Raw genomic sequence first — 23,594 nt, forward strand, 5'->3', positions numbered from 1 at the left:
GGGAGATCGTCAGTAAAAACAAATATAAGCAAATATATTTAAATTCATGGTACTTCATCGTGTTTTTGTCCATCTTTATTAGTATTTTTTGTTGTGTGAGATCCAATTCAAACAAACTATAATGTGAACTTTAGCAAATGAATGATAAGTGAGTTCTTTGCTTTGGTTTGGATTGCTTTAATTCATCAAATCAGTTTTGGAGTTACACATTTTTAAATAAAATTTGTACCAACATGCATGCATGATGCATAGATACTATATAATACACGACAGGGGCCTTTTTAAAAATCCCGAGTGCATTTACACAGTTAGGCTGAAAACTGATCACAGCGACAGGACAGTCAGCCTCTCAACATCAGACCTACAACTCCCACCATGCAACGCGCCTCTCAATTATATTTGGCCCTTCACGCGATCCTTACAAAGCATCACGAGTTACGATGTGATCATGGGGAGCTGTAGGAGAATAGTTAGTCAACAACAACTGTTGCTAATGAAATAATTTAGCGACAGCCAGCCACCAGACAGCAGCATGGCCAACATCACCAAGAAAGTGTCGTGGTCCAGCCGGGCGGACGAGTCCGGGGCGGCCGGGGAGGGGACGCCGCTGCTCAACGGCTCCGAGCAGCCCAGGCTCTCCAGACAGGTACGGCTAGCATGGTGGCTAACGGAGAGGCTAACAGCTACGACTCCTGAAGCACTGCAAAGATGCTGTGTCGCAGTGATATAAAGTAACGTGGGGTCATGGTGTCAAACACTGCATGGGCCATGTGCCTGAAATGAGCGTTAAAGCATCGCTGCATACAAAACATCCATTTTTTATGCTGTTGTTGTTGCTGTCATGTTTGCAGCCGGTCGCTTCGCTATTTATTATTATTTATTAAGCTTTCTTTGAGGCGAGATGTCATTCAATCGAGTTTGAGGATCGAGTAATTCAATAATTCAGTAGTCATATAGTTATGTTTATCTATCCAGAAAGATAATACAAAAACTTAATCTTCCCCTACAGCGAGTTCTCAGAAGTTGCTCTCTAGTCGCACGCGTAGAAGTCAGTTTGATGGAGAAAACAATAATTTGCTGTCTGTAGACTAAACAAGACAGTTAGGCCAAAACAGAAACACAACTGGAAAAATAGCACTTCCTCTGCTCCTCCAATGCAGCCACCATGACCGCCCTGTCACTTCCTGCACCATCAGGACCAAAGGTAGAAGTTAACTAGCTGTGAACCTGAGGTTAATGTTTTCACGTGACTCTTTATCATTTGTTTCTTTCAAGAGACTGCAAATATAATCGTTTCGGCAGAAATCGCCACCATTATAGAATGGATGTGGCTAAATTTAAAATGAACTTGAACAAAATGTGACGAGTGTTATTACAATTTCTCTAAGATGGATTTCCAACATATGTGTGATAATAACACAGTAGCTCTGAAACCACTACAGCTCTATATGTATTTCTGTGATGTCTTTGATGTCTGTAGCAATCTGAAGGAGGCAGTATATTTCAGATAGGCAGACTGAGCACGGTGGATTTGGAGGAGGAGATAACATCAGATGAGGTAAAGCCTGAGCTTGAAACACTCTTTTTGTCACATTTGTGTCTCTTTGTGTCTGTTGCTCTTATTGATTTTCACTCCAATAAAACTCTTAGCAGCACTTCTTAGAATCCTGAAACATAGTTTGTTCATCTACTGCAACTATAAAACCTCAGCCCGTTTAAATCCATGAAGTGTGATCAACACATAAAGTAGAGGCCATTGACAGCCAATTAAGTCTCACACTTGTCATGTGTGTTTTGTTATGCGCTTCTGGCACAGATCTAGTCTGACTGATGCTGTGTACTCATGGAACTTAAATGGCTAATTCATGAGGTACACCCTGAGATGAAGTTTAAGGATCAGGCTGTGATGTATTTTATTTTAGATCAGCAGCATCTTGCTTAATACAACTAAAGCGAATGTGGCAAAGTGGACACAGAAAGGGCCTGTTAACTGGGCAAATTGCCACAGCAACAACTGTGTCATGCCATGTGCCTGAAAGGCACACACTTGGAAACAGTCTTATGGTTTCCACTGATACATTACAAATGATGAAGTGGAGCCATACAGTATTGTGTTTTCGGAAAATCGATTCCACACACTAAACTCAGTCTAACCTAATTCTACGCCAAGTCTAATCTTTAAAGTGAGCTCAACCAGGCAATAGAAACATATTGTGACAACAAAAAAATTAGAAAAAGTAATTTAAATTCAGTTGTTCTGATGCATTTACAAAATGAAATGGGAAGTCACTGCTTGCAGTCCCACATAGAGCCATATGACTAATGCTAGATGCCATTAGGGTGTTACTTAGTCTGCATGCTCATTTCCATCCGTGACAGAAACCCACAGTTTCAGTCCAATGGTTATGCCATGGCATGCATGTGATCTGTTTGATTCTTGCCTGCTGTAAATGGAAGATTGTTTCCAGTGTGTTTGTGAATGTCAGTTATTTTATTCAGCTGTATGTGTTGCTGCTGGTTGTCTGGCTGCACAGATGGGCCACAGCTCTCTGACAAAAGTCTATTTAACACTGCTTGCCATTGTGAAGTAGTACTTTTAAACTGGTTGTAGCTGGCTTATATGCATGTCAGGATGCACTCTTTCTTTTTCGATGACTTTTGAGTATAAAAATATCTTTCCGATGTTGCTTTTAGATGATCTATAAAATGCTGCTGTGCTCCTTCCTGTTCCAACAAAAATGCCTGGTACCTTCTAGTAACTTAGCTCCCAGGTCAGCAGGTCAGAGGTCTAAGGTCACTGTTGATATGATCACCTATGTCTTTTCTACATTTCTTTTCTCCTTTAGGACTCTATAAAGGGGCGCCCCAAAGAGATCCCTCACAATGAGAAGCTGTTGTCACTTAAATATGAAGTAAGCTTGCCCATTTGCCAAACAGATTATTAACTGAAGAAGCCCTAATCACATTTGATAGTTATTTCAAGCCTCCATGTGTATTTGAAATATTCATATTTTTATGACTCCTTGTTTTTCTCATCATTGGAAACAGTGAAATCTAACTGGTATATGAACAACCTTTCAGGGAGTAAAACCCCAACTACATGTGGTAACAAACAGTAATCTTCTTTAGCAGCCTGTAAACTGGCAACAGCTAATAGAATCAGCTTTGTATCAGCATATTTTGGGTTTATACTAAGGCTGCTGTTATTGACCCAATGTACTGTAGCATCATGATCAGTGGTGGAGGAAGTACTCAAACACCATACTTCAGTAAAAGTATAAATAGACAAAAATCTGAATTATTATTTTTTTTATGGGTTAAATGCCATTAACAAAGAAGACTGCTTATACCTTCAAAAGTTTTTATTTTACTATAAAAACAGCCATCTAATGCAAATCATTGTGTTATATTGACTGCAGTAAGCACATTCAAGTTAAAGGTTTCATGGTTTCCATCGAAAAAAATAGTCCTTCTAGCAGACTTTAAAGTTGCAGGTGTTGCGTAGCAATATGTTAGATTCAAATGACCATGAATTTCCGTTACAATCAAAGAATGTACTACTTGTGAAATGGTATGAAGAGTGTGAATCAGAAGCACAAAACCCCTTGCTAGTGGCAGCGGTCATTAAGTTTTCACAGCAGACATTATAAGAAACATCGGAAAGCCCATTCAATTCAGTAGAATTCTCTGCAGCTTTGTACGCCTTGTACAATTGTAATGGAGTAGAAAGTACAGATAAATGAAAAACATACTTAGGTACAATAATGAAGTAGTTGTACTTCGTTACATTTCACCACTGGTCTTGATGCACAGTCAGCTTTGTGAAATTCTAGGTATATACGTTTAATATCACACGTTGAATAATTAAATCAAAATTATTTCCTGAGCTGCCGTTTTCATTTTATGTCCAATTCCAGAGTCTGGACTATGATAACATTGAAAACCAGCTGTTTCTGGAGGAGGAGAGGAGGATGAGTTATTTGGTGAGTGGGCTGTTAATGGCCTGGATATATCATTATATGATCAAAAATGTTTTTGTTTATTTGTTTATAGTCTTTAGCCTTTATCTGCGCTAGCTTCATCATCCATTGTCAGCTGTTTGTTCTGCTTCTTTACACTCCTGTGTTTTCAGGGCTTCCGCTGTCTAGAGATCAGTCGCTGGGTGGTCTGTGGTTGGATTGGCTTTCTGACTGGCCTCATCGCCTGTTTCATTGACATTGCGGTCGAAGAGCTGGCTGGGTTCAAATACCAAGTGGTCAAAGAGAGTATCCTGAAGTTTTGTATGTTATAAACCTTGTGAGGCCAAACAATTGATGACATTGGTAAAAGTTGCTGCTGAACATCTTAGCCATGTTTAGCTAATTTCAATCTTATAGGAATCCCCTGACCTTTCCTTAACCTTTGACCTCACAGACATAGAGAAGTTTACAGAGGTGGGGGGCTTGTCGATCTCACTCCTCCTCTGGGCTGTTCTTAATGCTGCCATTGTTATGGTGGGGGCTATCATAGTTGCATATTTTGAGGTAAGACTGAAAGAAGAGGAAATTTGATCTATTTTGGCATATTTTCTGCCCAGTATCTGTTGTTCCTCTTTCTTTTTTTTCTTTTTTTTTTTGAGTGAATGATATTCCACACAGTGTCACATTGGAGTTTAACTGGTTACATGTTTTAAGCAGAGGCCATTCAAACTGATGCAGAAGTGAAAACTACTTACGCAATAGTGTCTTTGTAATGTTGGAAATGAAAAATTAACACCCTTCTCTATTCCCAGTCTAGTTTATCTGCTTGTCATCAAGGAAAGCTGAGGTTTTGTTTAGAAGCATTATCATTTCCTCCTTTTACCAGACTTAGGAAAAAAAAAAAGTGGTTAAGTTGTTGGTTTAATTACCATGTTTGTTCTGTCAGCATTAAAATCATCACGTGCGATAATGAGAGCATGCCATTTCTTGTTTCACTGAAAAGAAATAGCAGTGACAGTATAATCTGGTCATACCCACATGTTCGGGTATAAATGTGTACTCTTATATTAATAATAAATATAGTTCATAATGCTTGCCACTTCTGATATAGCTCTCCTCTTTTACTTGCATTTGCTTCCCTCTGCTGTGTCTCATCCAGCCCATAGCAGCAGGAAGTGGAATCCCTCAGATAAAGTGTTACCTAAATGGTATCAAGATTCCCAGGGTTGTACGACTCAAGGTACACATGCGCATGCACAAGCAAACACACGAACACACACACAGACACGAGTGGATCTACTTACACTTTTACGTATCATGTGTTTGTCCTCCACAGACACTTGTAGTTAAAGTGTGCGGCGTTATCTGTTCAGTGGTTGGCGGTCTTGCTGTCGGAAAGGTAGAGACATTTATCAGAGCAAATACAACATGCCTAGCTTTTTCTGCTTTTAGGCTGATGCAATATTTCATTCAATATATAAATGGCAGTTTTTGTTTGAATTCCTGGCCGATATTTCTTTTCACACCCTTTTGCTTCTGTTTTCCCACAATCCATCAGGAAGGGCCCATGATTCACTCAGGTGCTGTTGTAGCTGCAGGTGTCTCCCAGGGTAGGAGTACCTCTTTAAAGAAAGACTTCAAGGTCAGTGTGTGGTCATTTCCTGTGCTTAATTGTGTAGGATTAAAAAAATATTTATGAACAGGAATTTTCTTCTTGCTAATGCTCATTTTAGATTTCTTCCATTTGAAATATTACTGGTAATTTAACAGTCATAATTGTGCATTTTTTATGTTTAAAAATGATGATGATTAGGCTGCTTGTGGAAATAAGAACTAATTGTTGGTGTGTGTCTGTAGATCTTTGAATATTTCCGGAGGGACACAGAGAAAAGGGACTTTGTTTCTGCTGGAGCTGCTGCCGGAGTCTCTGCTGCTTTTGGAGCACCAGTTGGTAAAAACAAAGCTAATTCATTTAGTACAATCACATGCTTTGCTATTATTGTGTATGGTATTGATCGTGTGGACAGGTGAGCTTAGATAGAAACAGTTTGACTACAAAAACAAACTGGAAACCTACAAGCCATACAAGGAAGCAGTGATTGGTGAACTGATGCAGACTGTACCTTATCACGATTAATGAACAATGATGTTACATGTTTAAAAAAAAAAAAAAAAATTAAAAGCCAAATTTGATAACGACATTAAACTTTACGTTCTTCGCTAATTGGAAAAGGGCAAAAACCTTCATTCATTCATCTGCTACTGCATAACTGGGTCACGGAGGGTTATGGACCCAATCCCAGCTCACTATTTTATGCTTTTGTTCGGGTCCTGGTTAAATATATTTTATCATTAAAAGGAACTGCTGGAAAATACAGACAAAAACATACTTTGGATCATATTAATCTGAAACAGGTGATAAATCGCATTCAGTTTTATATGAAAAAGATCATTAAAACTCCTAATAATTTTTTTCCCCTGAAGATATTAACACCATTAGTTTAAACATGTTTCACAAGTTGTGTCACTATTTGTTGGAGTTGTATTGTAAAGACTGGATTTTGTGATTGCTCTACAGGTGGCGTTCTGTTCTCTTTGGAGGAAGGGGCTTCCTTTTGGAACCAGATGCTGACATGGAGGATAGTAAGTCATGCCGTCATGGATGCACCCAAATTATAAATCTATGATTAAGTAGCACATTCAATTTAAAGAGTTGATGCATTCCCTGTACATTATAATTAAAACCCTTTCTGTGATTTCTACCCTTTTCATTCTCAATCTGCAGTTCTTTGCCTCTATGATCTCCACTTTCACCCTGAACTTCTTTCTCAGCATCTATCACAAAAACACTGGAGACCTTTCCAGCCCAGGTCTCATCAACTTTGGACGCTTTGAGGGTGATGTAAGCAACTTATATTGTATGTCTTGTATGCGTTTTTCCTGAATTATAGTGAGTGAATTTCAAAGATGTAACTATGTGTTTTTGTTCTTTCTCAGAGCGTGGCCTACAACCTTTATGAGATTCCCTTGTTCATTTTAATGGGAGCTATAGGTAAGAACATGTTTTAATTTTTGCAGATATGTTTGAGCCTTTACGTTGTGCACTTGACTCTTGACCTCAGACAGAAATGCCAAAATGTCTTTAGTTGGAAAATCTAAACATGAACTCTGTGTGTATTTTCATCCCTTTTATGTGCAGGTGGACTGCTGGGAGCCCTGTTTAATATCCTCAACTACTGGCTAACCATCTTCAGGATCAGGTAAGCTTTACAAAGGATACAAATTTTCCATGATTCAGATGTACAATAAACCTTGTCTTCAACCTTTGGAAAAAGGGTCGAGTGAACCAAAAAATAAGGGATTGTTTACTTCCTGTGAAAGAAAAGGAAGTTCGCATGTGAGCAGTCAAAATTGTTTCTCAGAATATCATCATCTTGTGATTGAGGAGTTTATAAATAGTTGTCCTGTGACAACAAGTGGGATTACTAGACTGACTGGCACCTTTTCTACTGGTCCACTTCCTAACATGGGGAATTCCACATTCATGTTCAGGCCGACACTACACATTTTGGAAGTTTACACAAAAACCCTAGGTGTAATATGTGAAAATGTATGAAATGCCATCAGATTAATTTATTTTTTTGGTATGTGTCAGATACGTCCATCGCCCATGTTTACAAGTGATGGAGGCCATGTTGGTTGCTGCAGTAACTGCAACAGTGTCATTCACCATGATCTACTTTTCCAATGACTGCCAGCCTTTAGGCCCAGAGCACGCTGAAGAGTATCCTCTGCAGGTAGACTCTCAAACACATGCAACTCTGACACCTAACACTGGTAATAAAGCTAAAACCTCAGAAGTGTTAGTTTGGGGATGCCACAAGCACAGTCTGTTATTGTATTATACTTTTATATTGTGAAGTTGACAGTGTGTTTGAATTCCATTGTTAAGGAAGTCCGTGTGTCAGGTGTACGTGCAAACTCAAGCAAGATGTATTCTTCTAATGTTGGTTTTTTAGTTTCTATCAGATGGTATTGTACAGTTGATATTTCCATCCGCAAATGTGCTTTTTCCATGAAAACTTTGGTGGTGCATGTTTAAAAAAACAAGAATATAAGGAAAAAAGTTTTTTTCACAATTGAATTGAAAAGACATAGAATTAGATGTTTACATCTAATGAAAATGAAATCATTGTGTGTTTTCACCTCAAAGCACCACTGTACCTGATCACAGCCATAAATATCTGCAAGTATTATTGTAGAGTCTTAAGTCTTGTCTGAAGGGGCAGCGCTCCATAAATAAATACCACATATTCCATCTTTGAGAGTTAGCTCAGTCAAACCTGGAACAGCTTGTTTTCATTCAGTGCACTTTTGACTACTAATCCATTCAATGGTAGGCAGCACAAAAGCTGCATGAAGGACACAAACACACAGTATTAGTTGGACCCTTGGTGCCTAATGTTTTTTCACTCGTATTTTCATCTTTCTCTAGTTGTTCTGTGCAGACGGAGAGTACAATTCTATGGCAACAGCCTTCTTCAACACTCCTGAGAGAAGTGTCCGCAGTCTCTTCCACAACCAGGCAGGTAAGGCTCTAAATAAAGGAAGACAGCTTGAATACACAAATGATTTGTACAGGCAGGTGCACTGCTTTCTCACATTTCATGGAGCCATGTGCAGGAGGAAAACACTGCTTAAAGATCAAAACATTGTCTTTTTCTCTTAAGTCTCGTTTTATTTAGTTCTTGTCTGTTTTTTGAAAGGAACCTACAATCCTCTGACCCTGGGCTTGTTCACACTTACCTATTTCTTTCTGGCGTGTTGGACCTATGGCCTGGCTGTGTCTGCTGGAGTTTTCATCCCATCTCTGCTGATAGGAGCAGCCTGGGGGAGATTGTTTGGGATACTGCTGGCCTACATCACCCCTAACTCGGTTTGTCTAGTTTGAAGCTTTGCTCTGTAGGAAGAGGACATGTTAACTTTTGTTGTCATTATTTTTTAATTAACCTGCTTCATCTTTTTTAGCAGCTCAGTGTCAGGGGGTCTGCCATGTTTGTCTGATCTCTAGCTGTGCCTGTTTTTTGTTTGAAGGAGGATGTAACAACAAGATGATTCAGTTTCCTCATTGAGCCAGGCAATCTTACTGAATGGATTAAAGTCATAATGTAGAATTGTCTGCTCTCCTATATACACCATTATAGCAACCACCCATCTTGGAATACCCCTCTTAGCTCAGTCCAACATAGCAGATGTTGATTCGTATTCACCTTTTTTCACAGCGCAATGGTGGCGCTACAATACGGAAAGCAAATAAAAGGACAAAAAAATAGATTTTTTTAATATTCATTAACACACAGGGAATGCATCACCAAAACTGTTTTACTTTGGTATCTCAGTTTATTGTGTTGTCTATTTTTTTAGGCAGCAAAGTGGGCTGACCCTGGTAAATATGCCTTGATTGGAGCTGCAGCTCAGTTAGGTGAGTGACTAACCTCTTTTGTCCTCATTTTTTTTACTGGAAAAAAAGAAACAAACCCCAGTTAGCAAAAATGGTCATGGCTTCATTGTGGCTTTTAATGAGAGCAAACTGCGTTTCACCCATAACCTCCAAAACTGTGGAGGTTATGGGTGAAACGCAGTTTGCTCTCATTAAAAGGTAGAGACCTAGATAGGTAGAAAAAACGTTAAAATACTTTACAATGAGATTTTTTTCCCACCCTCAGATCCTCATGTTAATTTTTTTTAAACAATTCATGTTTTCTGTTTAAATGCTCAGTAAAGCCTCTGGTGGCAATATGAAATTATTGTAGCAATAACAGTGAACTGCTTTTCTCAGGTGGCATCGTGAGGATGACTCTCAGTCTGACTGTCATCATGGTGGAGGCCACAGGAAACGTCACATACGGCTTCCCCATCATGCTCGTCCTCATGACTGCCAAGATAGTAGGAGACTACATTGTAGAGGTGAAAAAAGAGGCTCAGCCCCATTTTCCCACTGCAGAATTTAGTAAATAAAGAAGTAACAAACGCTTAAAATGGTTTTTGTGCATTTAGGCTTTATTGCAGTAGAGAAGTAGAGAAGTACTTAATTCTCAGCAGGTAAAAAGTAACACTTACTCAAAACCAGAGAACATCAAGAAGTTATAGTCACCGTAGTAATTTGAGGAACAGTCCCAGAGAGAAGGGTTTCTTTCCCTTTAAGAAGTTAAATTGACTTTGTCATTTGCTATCACTTGTTCGTGAAGTAAGAAAAGTAAATTATATTTACATAGCACCCTTCAGGGAGGTGTCAAAGAGCTTCTCACAGGATAAAAAGCTGGTTAAAGAAAACAACAAAAAGACAGATTACAGTAAAAAACAAATTGCAACAAAAGCAATAATATGTCTGCAGCGATTATTATGGTATTATCTTTTTGTAGAAGAGCTGGAGAAACAGTATCTCAATAAGCACAACTCAAAATTAATTCATCTATTAACTTATGTGTTTCAGTCATTTCAAACATTTCTCTCTCGCTCGCAGCTTCTTTAAATGTGACAACTTTCTGTTGTACAGGCAATATTTCCTATTGCATGTCTTTAACTGATCCCTTCCTGCATCAGGGTCTGTATGACATCCATATTAAGCTGCAGAGTGTTCCCTTCCTACACTGGGAGGCTCCTGCCACATCCCACTGGCTGACAGCCAGGTAAGGTCCGATTTCATTGATTGAACTCTATTTAGCATTTTTGTCAGTTTGCTTGTTCTCTTCCTATTGTTACTTTGCCACTATTTTTTTTTTTTTTTGTGCCACCATCATCATTCTCGCTATTCTTCCTCCTCCCCCTCCTCACCTTCCCATGCAGAGAGGTGATGAGTTCTCCAGTTACCTGTTTAAACCGGATAGAGAAGGTGGGAACCATTGTGGACACGCTTAGTAACACATCCACCAAACACAACGGCTTTCCGGTTGTCGTGCAGGTTCTTGGTAATGAGGAGGTACTGTATATTGCTTGCAACTTTTTTTTTTTTTTAAATTGCATTTTGTTTATTAGGCATAGAAATAATTATTTACCATCATTTCATACATTTTCACACATTAAATGACACAATACAATAATGATCACAATCCACTCTTGGAATCGAACATTTCATAATAACACGTTATCTTAAAGGATGTAACTTAAATATCATAAGATCACTTTTTTTATTAATCACACCCTCATTTGTCCTTCTGTCCCTTTCAGCCAGCGAAGCTCTGTGGGCTCATCCTTCGCTCTCAGCTCATTGTTCTTCTCAAGCACAAGGTGAAACGATCCACAGGATGAAGATATTGGCAACATTATTAAATAAATCATTGTGATATTTTAAGATGGAATCACCAAATTCTTTGCTCTGTCAGGTTTTTGTGGAGTTGGCCCGGTCTCGGCTGACCCACAGGAAGCTCCAGCTGAAGGACTTCAGGGATGCATACCCCCGCTTCCCCCCCATCCAGAGCATCCATGTCTCTCAGGATGAGAGGGAGTGTATGATGGACCTCACTGAGTTCATGAACCCAACACCTTACACAGTACCACAGGTACGCGCGCGCGCGCACACACACACAGAGGCACATTATAGTTCATCAGTGGCTTCCCTAAAGGTCTATGAAAGTAATTATTTGCTAGTGGTTCCAATGGTGTTAAGTCACAAAACATTTAAATATATCCCATTAACTAAGCCTAGGAAAGGATTCATACACTAATCATGACAATCAGCATTAACATGTCTGCTTTAAGATGTATGGAAACCTCAGTTTTTCCATGTGAGGAGTGAGAATTTGCACTTATCAGGTATACAGCGAAATTAGAAGAAGAAAGCTCAGCAAAGTCAAGTTTTATCTAAATATCAGGAGTCCACACTTTACTTCCTCTGCCAGAATAAGAACCAAAACGGGGGCCTTCTCTCTGGTAGTCAACCACAATGTTATTGTTATTGAGCTTCATGTGATCGTTGTTGCAAAATGTACAACGCTCTGAACAGAGGTCTCACCTGCTGGGACCATAAAGCCTGCACTGAGCGGTGGTTGTTTCTGGCATGCACGTTTGTCCAAACTGGCTATAACGCTACATAGAGTTTGCATGCTTCTCAAATGTTAGGGTTTTTATTTTTTTCATTGTAAATGTATTTTCAAGCGAGAGACCAAAGCTCTTGATCTGTTCTGGCTGTAGTTTCAGCACTTTATCGTCCCTTTCGGCGCTAAAGCTTGTCTTTGTTAAGGTTTTAATAAATAAATGAAGTTGAACTTAAGTGAGTTTGTTTGCTTGCAGGAAACATCTCTTCCTCGTGTGTTCAAGTTATTCCGAGCTCTGGGACTCAGACACTTGGTGGTAGTGGATGATGAGAACAGGGTAAGTGTCTGTTTATACTTATTCCTCTACCTTAATATTTAATAACATTTTACTGATGCTGAATACTGTTGCGATGATGACAATGGATGTTGTTGACCTTATGCAGGTGGTTGGGCTGGTGACCAGGAAGGACTTAGCCAGGTATCACCTGGGCAAACATGGACTGGAGGAACTTCAGCTGGCCCAGACATAGTGTGCGCGCACACAAACACACACACACACACACAGATGAACTATGACCACCAGCTATGCAGCCCAAAAGGACTCAGCTGAGGGCTCAAAGATCCATTTTAATTGGATCTTCTGATCTTTGCTCCCCCCCCCCCCGAGTTATTACCAGAAATCACATTTCAATATCTGAACTGCTCTTGGTGTAAATGTTGGATGAAAATAAGCCTCTGTATCTGTGTGAAATGATTTACTGTAACATTATTTCATTGGCATTGGATTTATCCAAGACCTCCATCATTAGTACCAGTTTTTGGTAGCATCTGTGCTGAAGCATCAAATAAGCAGAGGGCTTTGATTGGGGGGGGATACTTGATTTTGAAAATGTAATGATTAGGGTTAAACCATTTAAGGAAAGTCACGAGTTGATCTGGGTTAAAAAAACTTTTCCTTTTTGTTCATCAAAGCCTCTGCACAGCTCTCTGTCTCCTCTTCCTCCTCAACACCAGTCAGTTCCCTTAAAAAGTAATGCTGTGGCAAAACAGTGATCACTGAAGCCATCGATGATTTTATCAAATGGAAACACAGATTCATTTCAAATAATTCAAATGATGGCTCTTTGTGTCTTGCTATTGAACTGCAAAAGACATTTAACTTGGTTAGCATTAAAGTAATTTGAAGTTGAGTGTTTTTGCAAAAAAAAAACAAAAAACAAACAAAAAAAAAAACTCACCAACGATTTGTTGTTTTCTGTTTTTGTTTTTTTTCCTTGCAATGGTAGCAAATTTAGTATTTTCATTTTTTTTCTGTAAATTTGCACTGAAAGAATAATGTTATTTATTGCTGGCAACTACTGCTTTTTTCTTGTCTGTTTTTTTTGTTTTATGTTTTGAGTTAGTTTGGGTTTCAATTCACATAACGCAATATAGACAACATTGGTTTGAAGTGGTTTCTAGATAGATAAAAATCTTTTTTCCTTTAGCTTTACTGAGCACAGAAGTATATTCATGTCAGGAAGTCAGAAACCATTTTCCTATTCTATTTTATGGGAATGTGGCATACCAGTAAGTGCCCCTCATAAGCTCTGAGTGAATGTTTACCACACTTCTAATCAACTTATCCAAGCTTTGTCCAGCCAGGGTAACACACAAAACAATTACAATTACTTCATTTTGTCAATTTATGAAACAAACTTTTTCCCCCCAATTAGTTGTATTAATAATTCATTTTGTTCTTTTTGAACCTCATTGTTTTTATGTTGATTTTCTCTTTTGTGGTCTTTGAACAGTTCTACATGTAAAAATGTTAATTATGCTCAATTTTTTTAAACCACTGGATAAGCCTTTTGTGAATTAATAAAGTTGAAATGTATGTATGTTTGATTTCACCAAAGAATTCTATTCATTTTAGTTTTTAAACTCACCACAAGTTATTGGTCACCTGAGTAGATAACCACTCAAAGCGGGCTGAAAAGTCATTAAAATATTGGCAGGGTCAAGGAAACTTTTATGTAGCACATTTTAGTTGTAGAGCAGTGTCAGGTTTTAATGTATTTACCACAAACAGAGTGAACAGAGGTATTCTGGAGGCCGATAAGTATTTTATTAATCAAATTAAATGTACCCATTTAGATATGACTGTCAAAAATAAGAACTTAAATCATGTAAGTAGAACAGAAAATTGGGGACTTAGAAAGCTTAAAGAATATAAGGTACAGGGGTACAACAATAATTATCTTGTTCAGTCAGAGATAAAAGCAAAGGAGGTCAAGGAGGTGTTCAAGAGCACATCATTTATTTTTCTTTTTACTGTGACTTTTTCCTCATTGCTTATCACCACAAGATGTGCCAACTCAGTGTGTGTGTGACCATCACCTGCCCTCCCTGAAAGCTGGTTTGATGATACAATAAATAGTATCTTTTGTGGAAAAAAAGCTCAGATTTCTGTAAAACCTTAGATTCAGACTATAAGTAGTATTTTATGCAGTTTTCGTTAACTTACCTTCCTCATCCACATTTTCATTTTAGATCTCCAGAAAGAGAGTTCAAAGCGTACTTCAAGCCAAACAACATGGCAGCAGCTAATTATCAGCAACATTATCCAACTCCTGCAACCCAATCTGGCCCTTGAGGACAATCCCGATGTCGTCTGGTTTATCACTGGCATCTCTTTGTTTGACAATGTATATTCCCACTGTGGTCTCCTCAGTGGGACCTTGAAAGAGGGCTTCATCTGCTGCCTGCAGAATCACATTCATAAAATGAAACAAAGTCAGATTACACAAACACTACATGCCGTATGTGTATAGGGAATACTGAATATCTGCATTGAGTAATTTCATCAGTTATGGTGAGAAATGTGAAGTTGTAGAATAAAAAGGACAGGTTCTGAGGAGAGCAATTTATCTAAAATAAGGGACAGTTCAAAAGGTCAAGATAAAGCCAACAAGTTGCAAGAGCAGGTCAACAAACTGTTACCACACTGTTTGGGTTGGAGTGTTTTCCCTAGTTTTCTGGAAGGTTTAGGTGCTGTGGTTGCTTGGTTGTGTGCCTGGTGGTGGTCGTGGGGTACTCTGTTACTCAAATACAACATTTTTAAATTGCTTAATAATTTTTCCTAAAAATAACGTTGGGAAGAAACATGTTTGAAAGCTGAACAGCATAAAAAAAAAATCATCCCGCAAAATGATTTCTGTCAGTGAATGTTTATGAATTTGAATATTGATATGTAGTACGTCTTTTAATAACATGTATGGGTGATTTTTCGATTAACAGTATGACCTATACATTGACAGAACATAGATGTCTATTATAATTTCCCAGGTAACATAATCAAATTGCTTGTTTTATATGACCAACAGTCCAAAATTCAAAGATATTCAAGTAATCATCATATATGACAAAGGAAATCATCCTTCATTTGAAAAGCTGGAATTAGCCAACATTTGCTATTTTTACTTGTAAAAATGTCTGAAACTATTCTAACGACGTAACAATTGTTACAACCAGGTTTATCTTTAACCAACTAATTTATTGGGAGTGGGAGAGCTGGCTGGCCAGACCAGTTCCCCCCTGTTGTGACCTCAAATGTTTCTCCTGTTTGAACTTTTGTAAGTTGGAAATTAGAGCGGTCTGAAATTCACTCTTAGCTCGGAGTTATACACAGGTATTATAATTATAGTTTATTTAATTATAAATTGCCCCAATCCAGGGCTGAGGATCTGACTGATTTTCTTGGATGAAATTGAACTTATAGGTCGCAGCTTAACTTCTTTCTCTTTTCTTTTGCATTGTTACTGCAATGCATCTGTTAAGTCCAGCTTGTTCCTTGACTAGTGGATGAGCTATGACACTTCTCCACATATATATTTATTAATAAGTGAGTACATTTTGGGTTAGGGTTCCCCGGTAAAGAGTATTGCTGCCCAAAGACTTCACAGGGACAACAGGGACCCAACTCGTCCCTCCTTTCAAAATGGAATTTACACCTACGCTGATCAAGCTGTCACAAGCACCTTCTGTGCTTCTCATAAATACATAACCATAATACCGCAACACACACACTTTTACAGAATTTGCTGGCAGAACCTCCACGTGCAGGTTTCACCTGGGACCTGTGTCCCCCTCTGATCCTCCACCACTCTTTCCTTCAACAATGCTTCAACAATGTTTCTACTCCAATAGCCTCAATTCAAGGGTATTCATTTAGAGTGCATCCACAATAGCTGAGTCTTTAGCCGTCACCTCCCGCAGCGAGTATACTAGTGTAGGTTTAATGAGTATCAATTCATCAATTCATCAATTAAATGATTAATCTAATGAGTAATTTTTTTGATTAATCTGACGATTATTTTTATATTATTTGATTAATGTAACATTATTTACACCCACCAAAAATAGTTATCGTGACAGGCCTACGTACACCCAAATAACTTCACTCTGTCACTATAATTTTCATTCACATAATGAAAACTAACTGCAATCATGGAATTTAAATAATTTTGGCACTATAAAAACTCTTAATACCATCTCTTAACCCGCTCTAAAAGTCAGTCAGCCAAATCAAGTTTAAAACAGCATTTAATCTTACCTTACTCAGACCGATGACTGGAGGACAAATAAAAACTGTCAGACCTCTGGGACCTAGTCAGGACCACAAACTACATACTATTAAACTTAAAAAAAATCCACACTATCCCTGTAAATATCTACAATAATAAAACATGAACATGAAACATGAACATAGCAGTAACAGCATCACGAGGGAACATTTAATTGCAAAATCACTAGTACTTTTGATACTGGCCTACATTGTGCTGATAATATTATCTACTTTTACTTGTGATGCAGTACTTTGTGGTGTTAGTATATTTAATTAAGTAATAGCTGAATAGCTCTTCCACCACAGAGCTTAAAGCAATAGTTCGCACAAAAATGAAAATTCCCTCAAAAACTAGTCACCCCTGTGCTGATAAGAGGATAGGTGAAAATCTCCAGTTCACAAAACTGAAGATGTGAACTGGAGATCTTCACCCATCCTACAGTGAGTAGACTGAAGAGTCTAGAGTGAATTTTTCGGGTGAACTATTGCTTTAAGATAAATTTTCAGACTCTACTCTTTTTAAACCCCAAGCTGTTGAGTCAACATTACAGGGGGAGTTGGAGAATATATTCAAGTTGCTTTGTTAGCTACCTTTTCTTTCTAGATGGGATTTAGTAATGTTCATAGGCACACAGACCCTTAACAGAAGCAACCTCCACAGTAATGCATTATCTTTCACTGTGATTAAACTCCTTGAAGACGGCATAGCGAGTCTAGTTTGATAAATCTGTGTCAAAAGCTTTGAAATTTGCCTGCGACACATCCTATTTAAGTTTTCTTGAGTGATAGTTGGCTCTGCATTGTGGCAGTACTGCAAACAAGAGCTGCTAGCTAACTCTTTCATCATTCCAATTGCTTTAATTTGACAAAATGCAAACAGGTATCAGCTGACAATAGGGTGACCAGATGTCCTGACAAATTTGAGAAAGTCCTGAATTCAAATAGTTGTCACGAATCCTGTCATTTTTGTTGTTATTCTAATCAATAATGAACAGCAATGAATTTGTGAAAATAGTCTGATCAAATCAGTTATGCAGACTGTAGTTGCTGCTTTTAGCTGTTAAAAACATGCATTTTCTCAATATGACAAGTTCAAACCAGATGACAGAGAAGACAGCACCCTCTGTGGAGGGATTTTATGATGTCAAATGTGTTTTAATTTTGGGTGCTGAATAGACTTCTATAATGACAGCAACACCAGTGCCAGGACACTGCTTCATACCATCATCAGAATCTGAAACTGATCTTTATCACTTATGTTGTTCTAATTGACTCAACTTTACTCCTCCTGACATGACAGCTCACCCCAAACCTATACTGAATTTATTCTCATGTGGTCCCCCAGGACTGGATTGAAATCCCTCAGCAAGGCAGGTGACTAATTTCTCCCCACTTCCCAGAAAGACAAAATGGTAAAGTTAACTTTAGATAACTAGCTAACTTAAGAAGTTTGGGAATCACTGCTAAGCTAACGTTAATGCTAATGTACCGTTAGCTAGCCTGACTTGCCGTAATTGCGAATTTCAGGAATAAAAACAGCAAAAACGAAACAATCGGTGTTCTTTTACCAGTAAGACAAAATGACATATTACATACATTTTAGAGCGTCTAGTCTACTTCCAGTGCTTCTTCAGCAGCGTCAGGCTCCGCCATGAGTCCGCCTTCTGACGGTGTTGGTTTCCCCGCACAGACTCCGCTGTGTGCTGACAGTCGTCTGTGACAGTGACGGTTTGAGTGTTGAACTGTAAAATCAGGAGCATCCGCCTGGTGTCCTTACTGAGTCCGGTGCTCTCTGGGATTGTTCTTCGTCCGCTAGCTACCCAGCAGCGTGTTTCTTACCGGACATGAATGTGGCCCCATCGATCACTGACGCGAGACCGAATGACATTCACTTAGGAGAGCAATTAAAGAATGCGCGTGCGCAGAGGCTGCTTCGCGCGTTCCAAGGCGAGACAAAGGGGGAAGAAATCGACCAGAAGTGACGTAACAGGATCAAAGGCTTTGGAATATGCGGTCATAACATGGCAGCTTATATATAACCACCAGAAGAACACAACTACATTCCACAGTTTAACTTGAAGTAAGTAGCATCGAGAAGAGTCAACCCGGGCCTGAAAATGTTGCAGAGACAGAAAAAAGTGGACCAAAACATTTTTGATTTATCAAAACAGACAGCAGAGAATTTGGAGCGTATACAGATTGCCACTAAGGATATCAAAACCACAAAAAGGGAGATATCCAAAGTCAAGGAAGATGTCAAACACCTTGAAGTGAAGATTAAATCCCTTAATTTCACCACTGAACAGAAAAGCAACATCCAAGCAAAGAAATTTGCAGATATTGAAGATTTTTATCAAAACAGTGCACTCTCAAGCAGGAAAAAAATGCTGAGATTGACAAACTGCACGAGGAAATAGAGGCCTTGAAATTGGAAAATGTTGAGGCAGAGAAAACATTAGGACTATACAAACTTCAAAAGGACCTTCTCTTTCAACTTTCGCATTTGCATTTGGAGGATGCTGATGAAGACACGATAAACATGTTAAAGTCTCAAATGGACTATGACAGCCTAACTCTTGAGGAGGTCATGTATGATCTAACTCGTCTGAAGAATTTGAACCTGCACTTGATGGACTGTATCAACACGGTTTATGAAATGAGGTCTAAAATTCAAAACACCTGGAACAGCGAGTCAAAGGGAAAGAAAGCAAAGGAGGACGAACTACTAGCGAAGCTAGAACAAGCTCGGTGGATTGTCAACTACACAAAGGAAAGGATGTCATTTCTGAGGATGAGTATTAGGATCCATGAATCTATAGAACCAGAAGACGACACTGACAATATTTTGAGAGAAATTGATGTTAAGATCAAAGAAGTGTATAAACAGTTCATTAGCTGTCGAAGTGTTTACCTCAACAGCGTGGAGATGCTTTGTGCGATTGAGCACCAAGTTACATACATTCTTGATCGTTTTGAGCAGCTTCCTGAAGAGACCCAGAAAAAATACAAAAAGATGTGGGCAACTGAGAGAAAGCAGAGGCTCCATGAGGAAAACCTGAAACGAGAGCAGGAGCGGGAGGAAGCAAAAAAGAAGAAATGTGAGGAAAGAATCATGCATCACCCAAAGAAAACATACGGAAAGGTCTTGAAATCCAAATGGTTGTACGGCTGTGATAAAGAAGAAAAGGGATATAACTTTGAGATACCAGAAGTGGTCATGTGGGACACATTAGTGACAGATTCTGATTACGCTGCCACTCTGCGTCTATGGAAAGATTGGATAAGACAGGACAGACTCCCCAAACAGCAGGAAAAGGGGCAAGACGTGGCAAAACAAAAGGAAACGAATGAAACAATGCCCAGGCACATCTGCACCCATAGCCAAGAGAAGATGGAAGAGAGAGAGCAGAAGAATCGTCTAACCACCAGTGAGGAGAGGGCCAGGGGCAATAACAATCTGAGGGCCGCTCCCCTCCCATCCATTATCAAAACAGAAAAAGCTGCAAAGAGTTCACCTGGAAAACAGTCTGGATCCATTGATCTGTCTGATGTCACCAGGATATCAGTGCCAGAAATGTCCTTGGTTGGAGCTCTGCAAACTAAGCAGCAGCAAAAACGTGTAAAATTTGAGCCCATATGTAAAGACTCAAGAGGAATCCACACGCGAAATACCCGCTGCCTCTCTACACCTGCTACCTGTCAGGCTCGGCCCATCCCTGTTCACCGACAGGAAAAGATGCACAAGAAAGAGCCAAAGAATTGTCCAAACACCAGCGAAGAGAGGGACGGCGGCTGGAACAATCTGGGGGCATCCCGCCTCCCACCCATTATCAAAAAACGTAAAGCTGCAAAGCGTTCCCCTAGAAAAGAGTCTGGATCCATTGATCGAGCTGATATCACCAGGAAACCAGTGCCAGAAACTTCCTTGGTTGGAGCTCTACAAACTAAGCAGCAGCAAAAATTTATAAAACCTGAGGCCATATGTAGAGACTCGAAAGGAATCCCCACACAAAATACCTGCCGCCTCTCTACACCTGCTACCTGTCAGGCTCAGCCCATCCCTGTCCACCGACTGGAAAAGATACGCAAGAAAGAGCCTAAGAATCGTTCAACCACCAGTGAGGAGAGGGACAGGGGCCGAAACAACCTAGGGCTGTCCCCCATCCCGCCTATTACGAAAACAGGTAAAGCTGCAAAGAGTTCACCTGGAGAAGAGTCTGGATCCATTGATCTATCTGATGTCACCAGGAAATCAATGCCAGAAATGTCCTTGGTTGGAGCTCTGCAAACTAAGCAGCAGCAAAAACGTGTAAAATTTGAGCCCATATGTAAAGACTCAAGAGGAATCCACACGCAAAATACCCGCCACCTCTCTACACCTGCTACCTGTGAGGCTCGGCCCATCCCTGTTCACCGAAAGGAAAAGACGCAGAAGAAAGACACGAAGAATCCTCCAAACACCAGCGAAGAGAGGGACGGCGGTGGGAACAATCTGGGGGCGTCTCACCTCCCACCCATTATCAAAAAACGTAAAGCTGCAAAACGTTCCCCTGGAAAAGAGTTTGGGTCCATTGATCGATCTGATGTTACCAGGAAACCAGTGCCAGAAACTTCCTTGGTTGGAGCTCTCCAAACTACTCAGCAGCAATACAGTATAAACCTTGAGCCCATATGTAAAGGAATCCCCACACAAAATACCTGCCGCATATCTAGACCTGCTACCTGTCAGGCTCAGCCCATCCCTGTCCACCGACTGGAAAAAATGCAAAAGGAAGAGCGGAAGAATCGTCCAACCACCAGCAAGGAAAGGGACAGGGGCCGAATAAACCTGGGGCTGTCACCCCTCCTGCCTATTATGAAAACAGGTAAAACTGTCAAGAGTTCACCTGGGGAAGAGTCTGGATCCATTGATCTAGCTGATGTCACCAGGAAACCAGTGCCAGGCACGTCCTTGGTTGGTGCTCTGGAAAATAATGAGCATCAATACGGTATAAACCTTGAGCCCATATGTAAAGGAATCCCCACACAAAATACCTGCCACCTATCTAGACCTGCTACCTGTCATGCTCAGCCCATCCCTGTCCATCGACAGGAAAAGATGCAAAAGGAAGAGCGGAAGAATCGTCCAACCACCAGCAAGGAAAGGGACAGGGGCCGAATAAACCTGGGGCCGTCCCCCCTCCCGCCTATTATGAAAGCACATATAGCTGACAAGAGTTCACCTGGGGAAGAGTCTGGATCCATTGATCTATCTGATGTCACCAGGAAAGCAGTGGCAGAAACGTCTTTGGTTGGAGCTCTGCAAACTAGGCAGCAGCAAAAATTAATAAAACTAGAGCCCATATGTAAAGGAATCCCCACACAAAATACCTGCCGCCTATCTAGACCTGCTACCTGTCAGGCTCAGCCCATCCCTGTCCACCGACAGGAAAAGATGCAGAAGGAAGAGCGGAAGAATCGTCCAACCCGCCTCCCGCCGATTACAAAAAAAAGCTAAAGCTTCAAGGAGTTCACCAGCAGCAAAATAAAAAACAAACAAAAAAAAACCTCAATGTGTGAAGCAATTACCCAGCTGCAACGTACTTGCCTCTGCTCTGCACCTGTTGCTTCAAAGAAGCCTACTACAGTTCTTAAGCCTATCTAAGCAGAGGCCCAAACACTTACAACTATTAATACTAGTTAACTAATAGTCTCCTTACTGACTGAAACAAGTCTCCTAACTGTCCTTTCATATTACTTTTCCTTCTTTCCTCTCTTTTTTTTTTTCAGGACCCATAAAGACCTTGATCTCTACACTTCCATCATGGTCATGTTCTAGTCTAGGACCCCCCCCCCCCCCAAAAAAAAAAAAAAAATCTTAATAATAAATTAATCAATCTATCAATAAAATCTGGACTTTTATTTCATTTCAACTGCAACTGAGCCATGTGACTAAAATAAGTAGACTTTAATGTTAAGTTAATGCTTTTCTTTAATGCAAATTAAATTGTCCGAAACAATTCTAATGAGGTAATAATTGTTACAACTCTACCACAGTGTACTTTTCAATAGTTAATAAACAATTTTAATCTTCAATACGGCTGCTGTTCAATTACACTTGTTGTTGTTGCTTATGTTCATCAATTGTTGCATGCACACATGCGACAGCTCTTTTTGTGTCTGATTATCTTGTGTGGATTGAACTCTACTCTGATTAAAGCATTCCATGTCTTAAATGTACATGGACATTTAGAATACGTACATGGATAGCGGATGGTGCAGCCTAAATGTGGGTGTTTGAGCTTGCAATGGTTAAGTCGCTCAGACCTAATTGGAACAGCTACTGAACACCCTTTACACTGCCACATTCACTGGAGAAAGAGAGAGAAAGAAACGGAAGGTCAGCTCACCAACATACATTCAACAGAAACAGGGCTATTTTAACAACAAATCAACATCAGAACCTAAAAAAGTAAAGGAATTAATTCCTTCTTGTTTAATGAACTGGCACTTTTAGATATGCAAATTAAATCTTAAAGGGCACTCTTCCCAATAATTCTCATCAGAGCTTTCCAAAAGAACCAGTATTTGCCAGATACATGCCAGACAAACAGTGTTGCACCATGATATTCATTTTGATTATGAAATAGTTGTAAGTTTTGTGAAGTATGCACATTAGAATAAAACTGATTTTATCCCAGAAGTATGGACAGCGTGAATGAATAATATTTAGTAGACAATGCTGATAATGCAACTCATCAGATCCATGTGCCTTCACATGGTTAATATCAATGCTCAGATTCTCTGAGGAATGATGCCAGAGTTTTCAATTTCCGTTGAAGCACCTGAAGCTGTGGTTCAGTTTTGCAAGAGCATTACAGTGACAGCAGATTTCTGGTGCTGCATGGCCAAAAAACTCACAATCGCATATAGCCAAAAAATTTTAAATAAAAAAGCCAAAAAAATAAATACAAATGATTGGTGGGGTGGGGTGGTGGGGTACTCTGTTACTCAAAT

The 23,594-nt window shown here is 39.6% G+C and overlaps 1 protein-coding gene across 3 annotated transcripts; it reads left to right on the top strand.

Moving 5' to 3' along the window:
• The first annotated feature begins 440 nt into the window (after nucleotides 1–440).
• Nucleotides 441–13,225, top strand: clcn7 (chloride channel 7). Of its 3 annotated transcripts, none has more exons than XM_029509277.1 (25): nucleotides 441–646; nucleotides 1,481–1,558; nucleotides 2,847–2,912; nucleotides 3,918–3,983; nucleotides 4,133–4,265; nucleotides 4,414–4,523; nucleotides 5,119–5,199; nucleotides 5,296–5,358; nucleotides 5,518–5,601; nucleotides 5,817–5,910; nucleotides 6,538–6,602; nucleotides 6,745–6,861; nucleotides 6,957–7,011; nucleotides 7,159–7,219; nucleotides 7,615–7,756; nucleotides 8,455–8,548; nucleotides 8,726–8,895; nucleotides 9,384–9,441; nucleotides 9,799–9,926; nucleotides 10,563–10,648; nucleotides 10,806–10,938; nucleotides 11,187–11,246; nucleotides 11,342–11,518; nucleotides 12,249–12,329; nucleotides 12,436–13,225. In XM_029509277.1, the coding sequence occupies exons 1-25, from the start codon at nucleotides 533–535 to the stop codon at nucleotides 12,520–12,522; spliced, it is 2,403 nt and encodes an 800-aa protein (XP_029365137.1). In that variant the 5' UTR covers nucleotides 441–532; the 3' UTR covers nucleotides 12,523–13,225. The 3 variants fall into 3 exon arrangements, with proteins under 3 accessions (XP_029365137.1, XP_029365138.1, XP_029365139.1); XM_029509278.1 differs by having other exon boundaries at nucleotides 10,806–10,920; nucleotides 12,436–12,522; XM_029509279.1 differs by lacking the exon at nucleotides 1,481–1,558 and having other exon boundaries at nucleotides 12,436–12,522.
• The last annotated feature ends 10,369 nt before the right edge of the window (nucleotides 13,226–23,594 follow it).

This window comes from Echeneis naucrates, chromosome 8 (assembly GCF_900963305.1).
Source record: "Echeneis naucrates chromosome 8, fEcheNa1.1, whole genome shotgun sequence".
NCBI classification, from domain to species: domain Eukaryota; kingdom Metazoa; phylum Chordata; class Actinopteri; order Carangiformes; family Echeneidae; genus Echeneis; species Echeneis naucrates.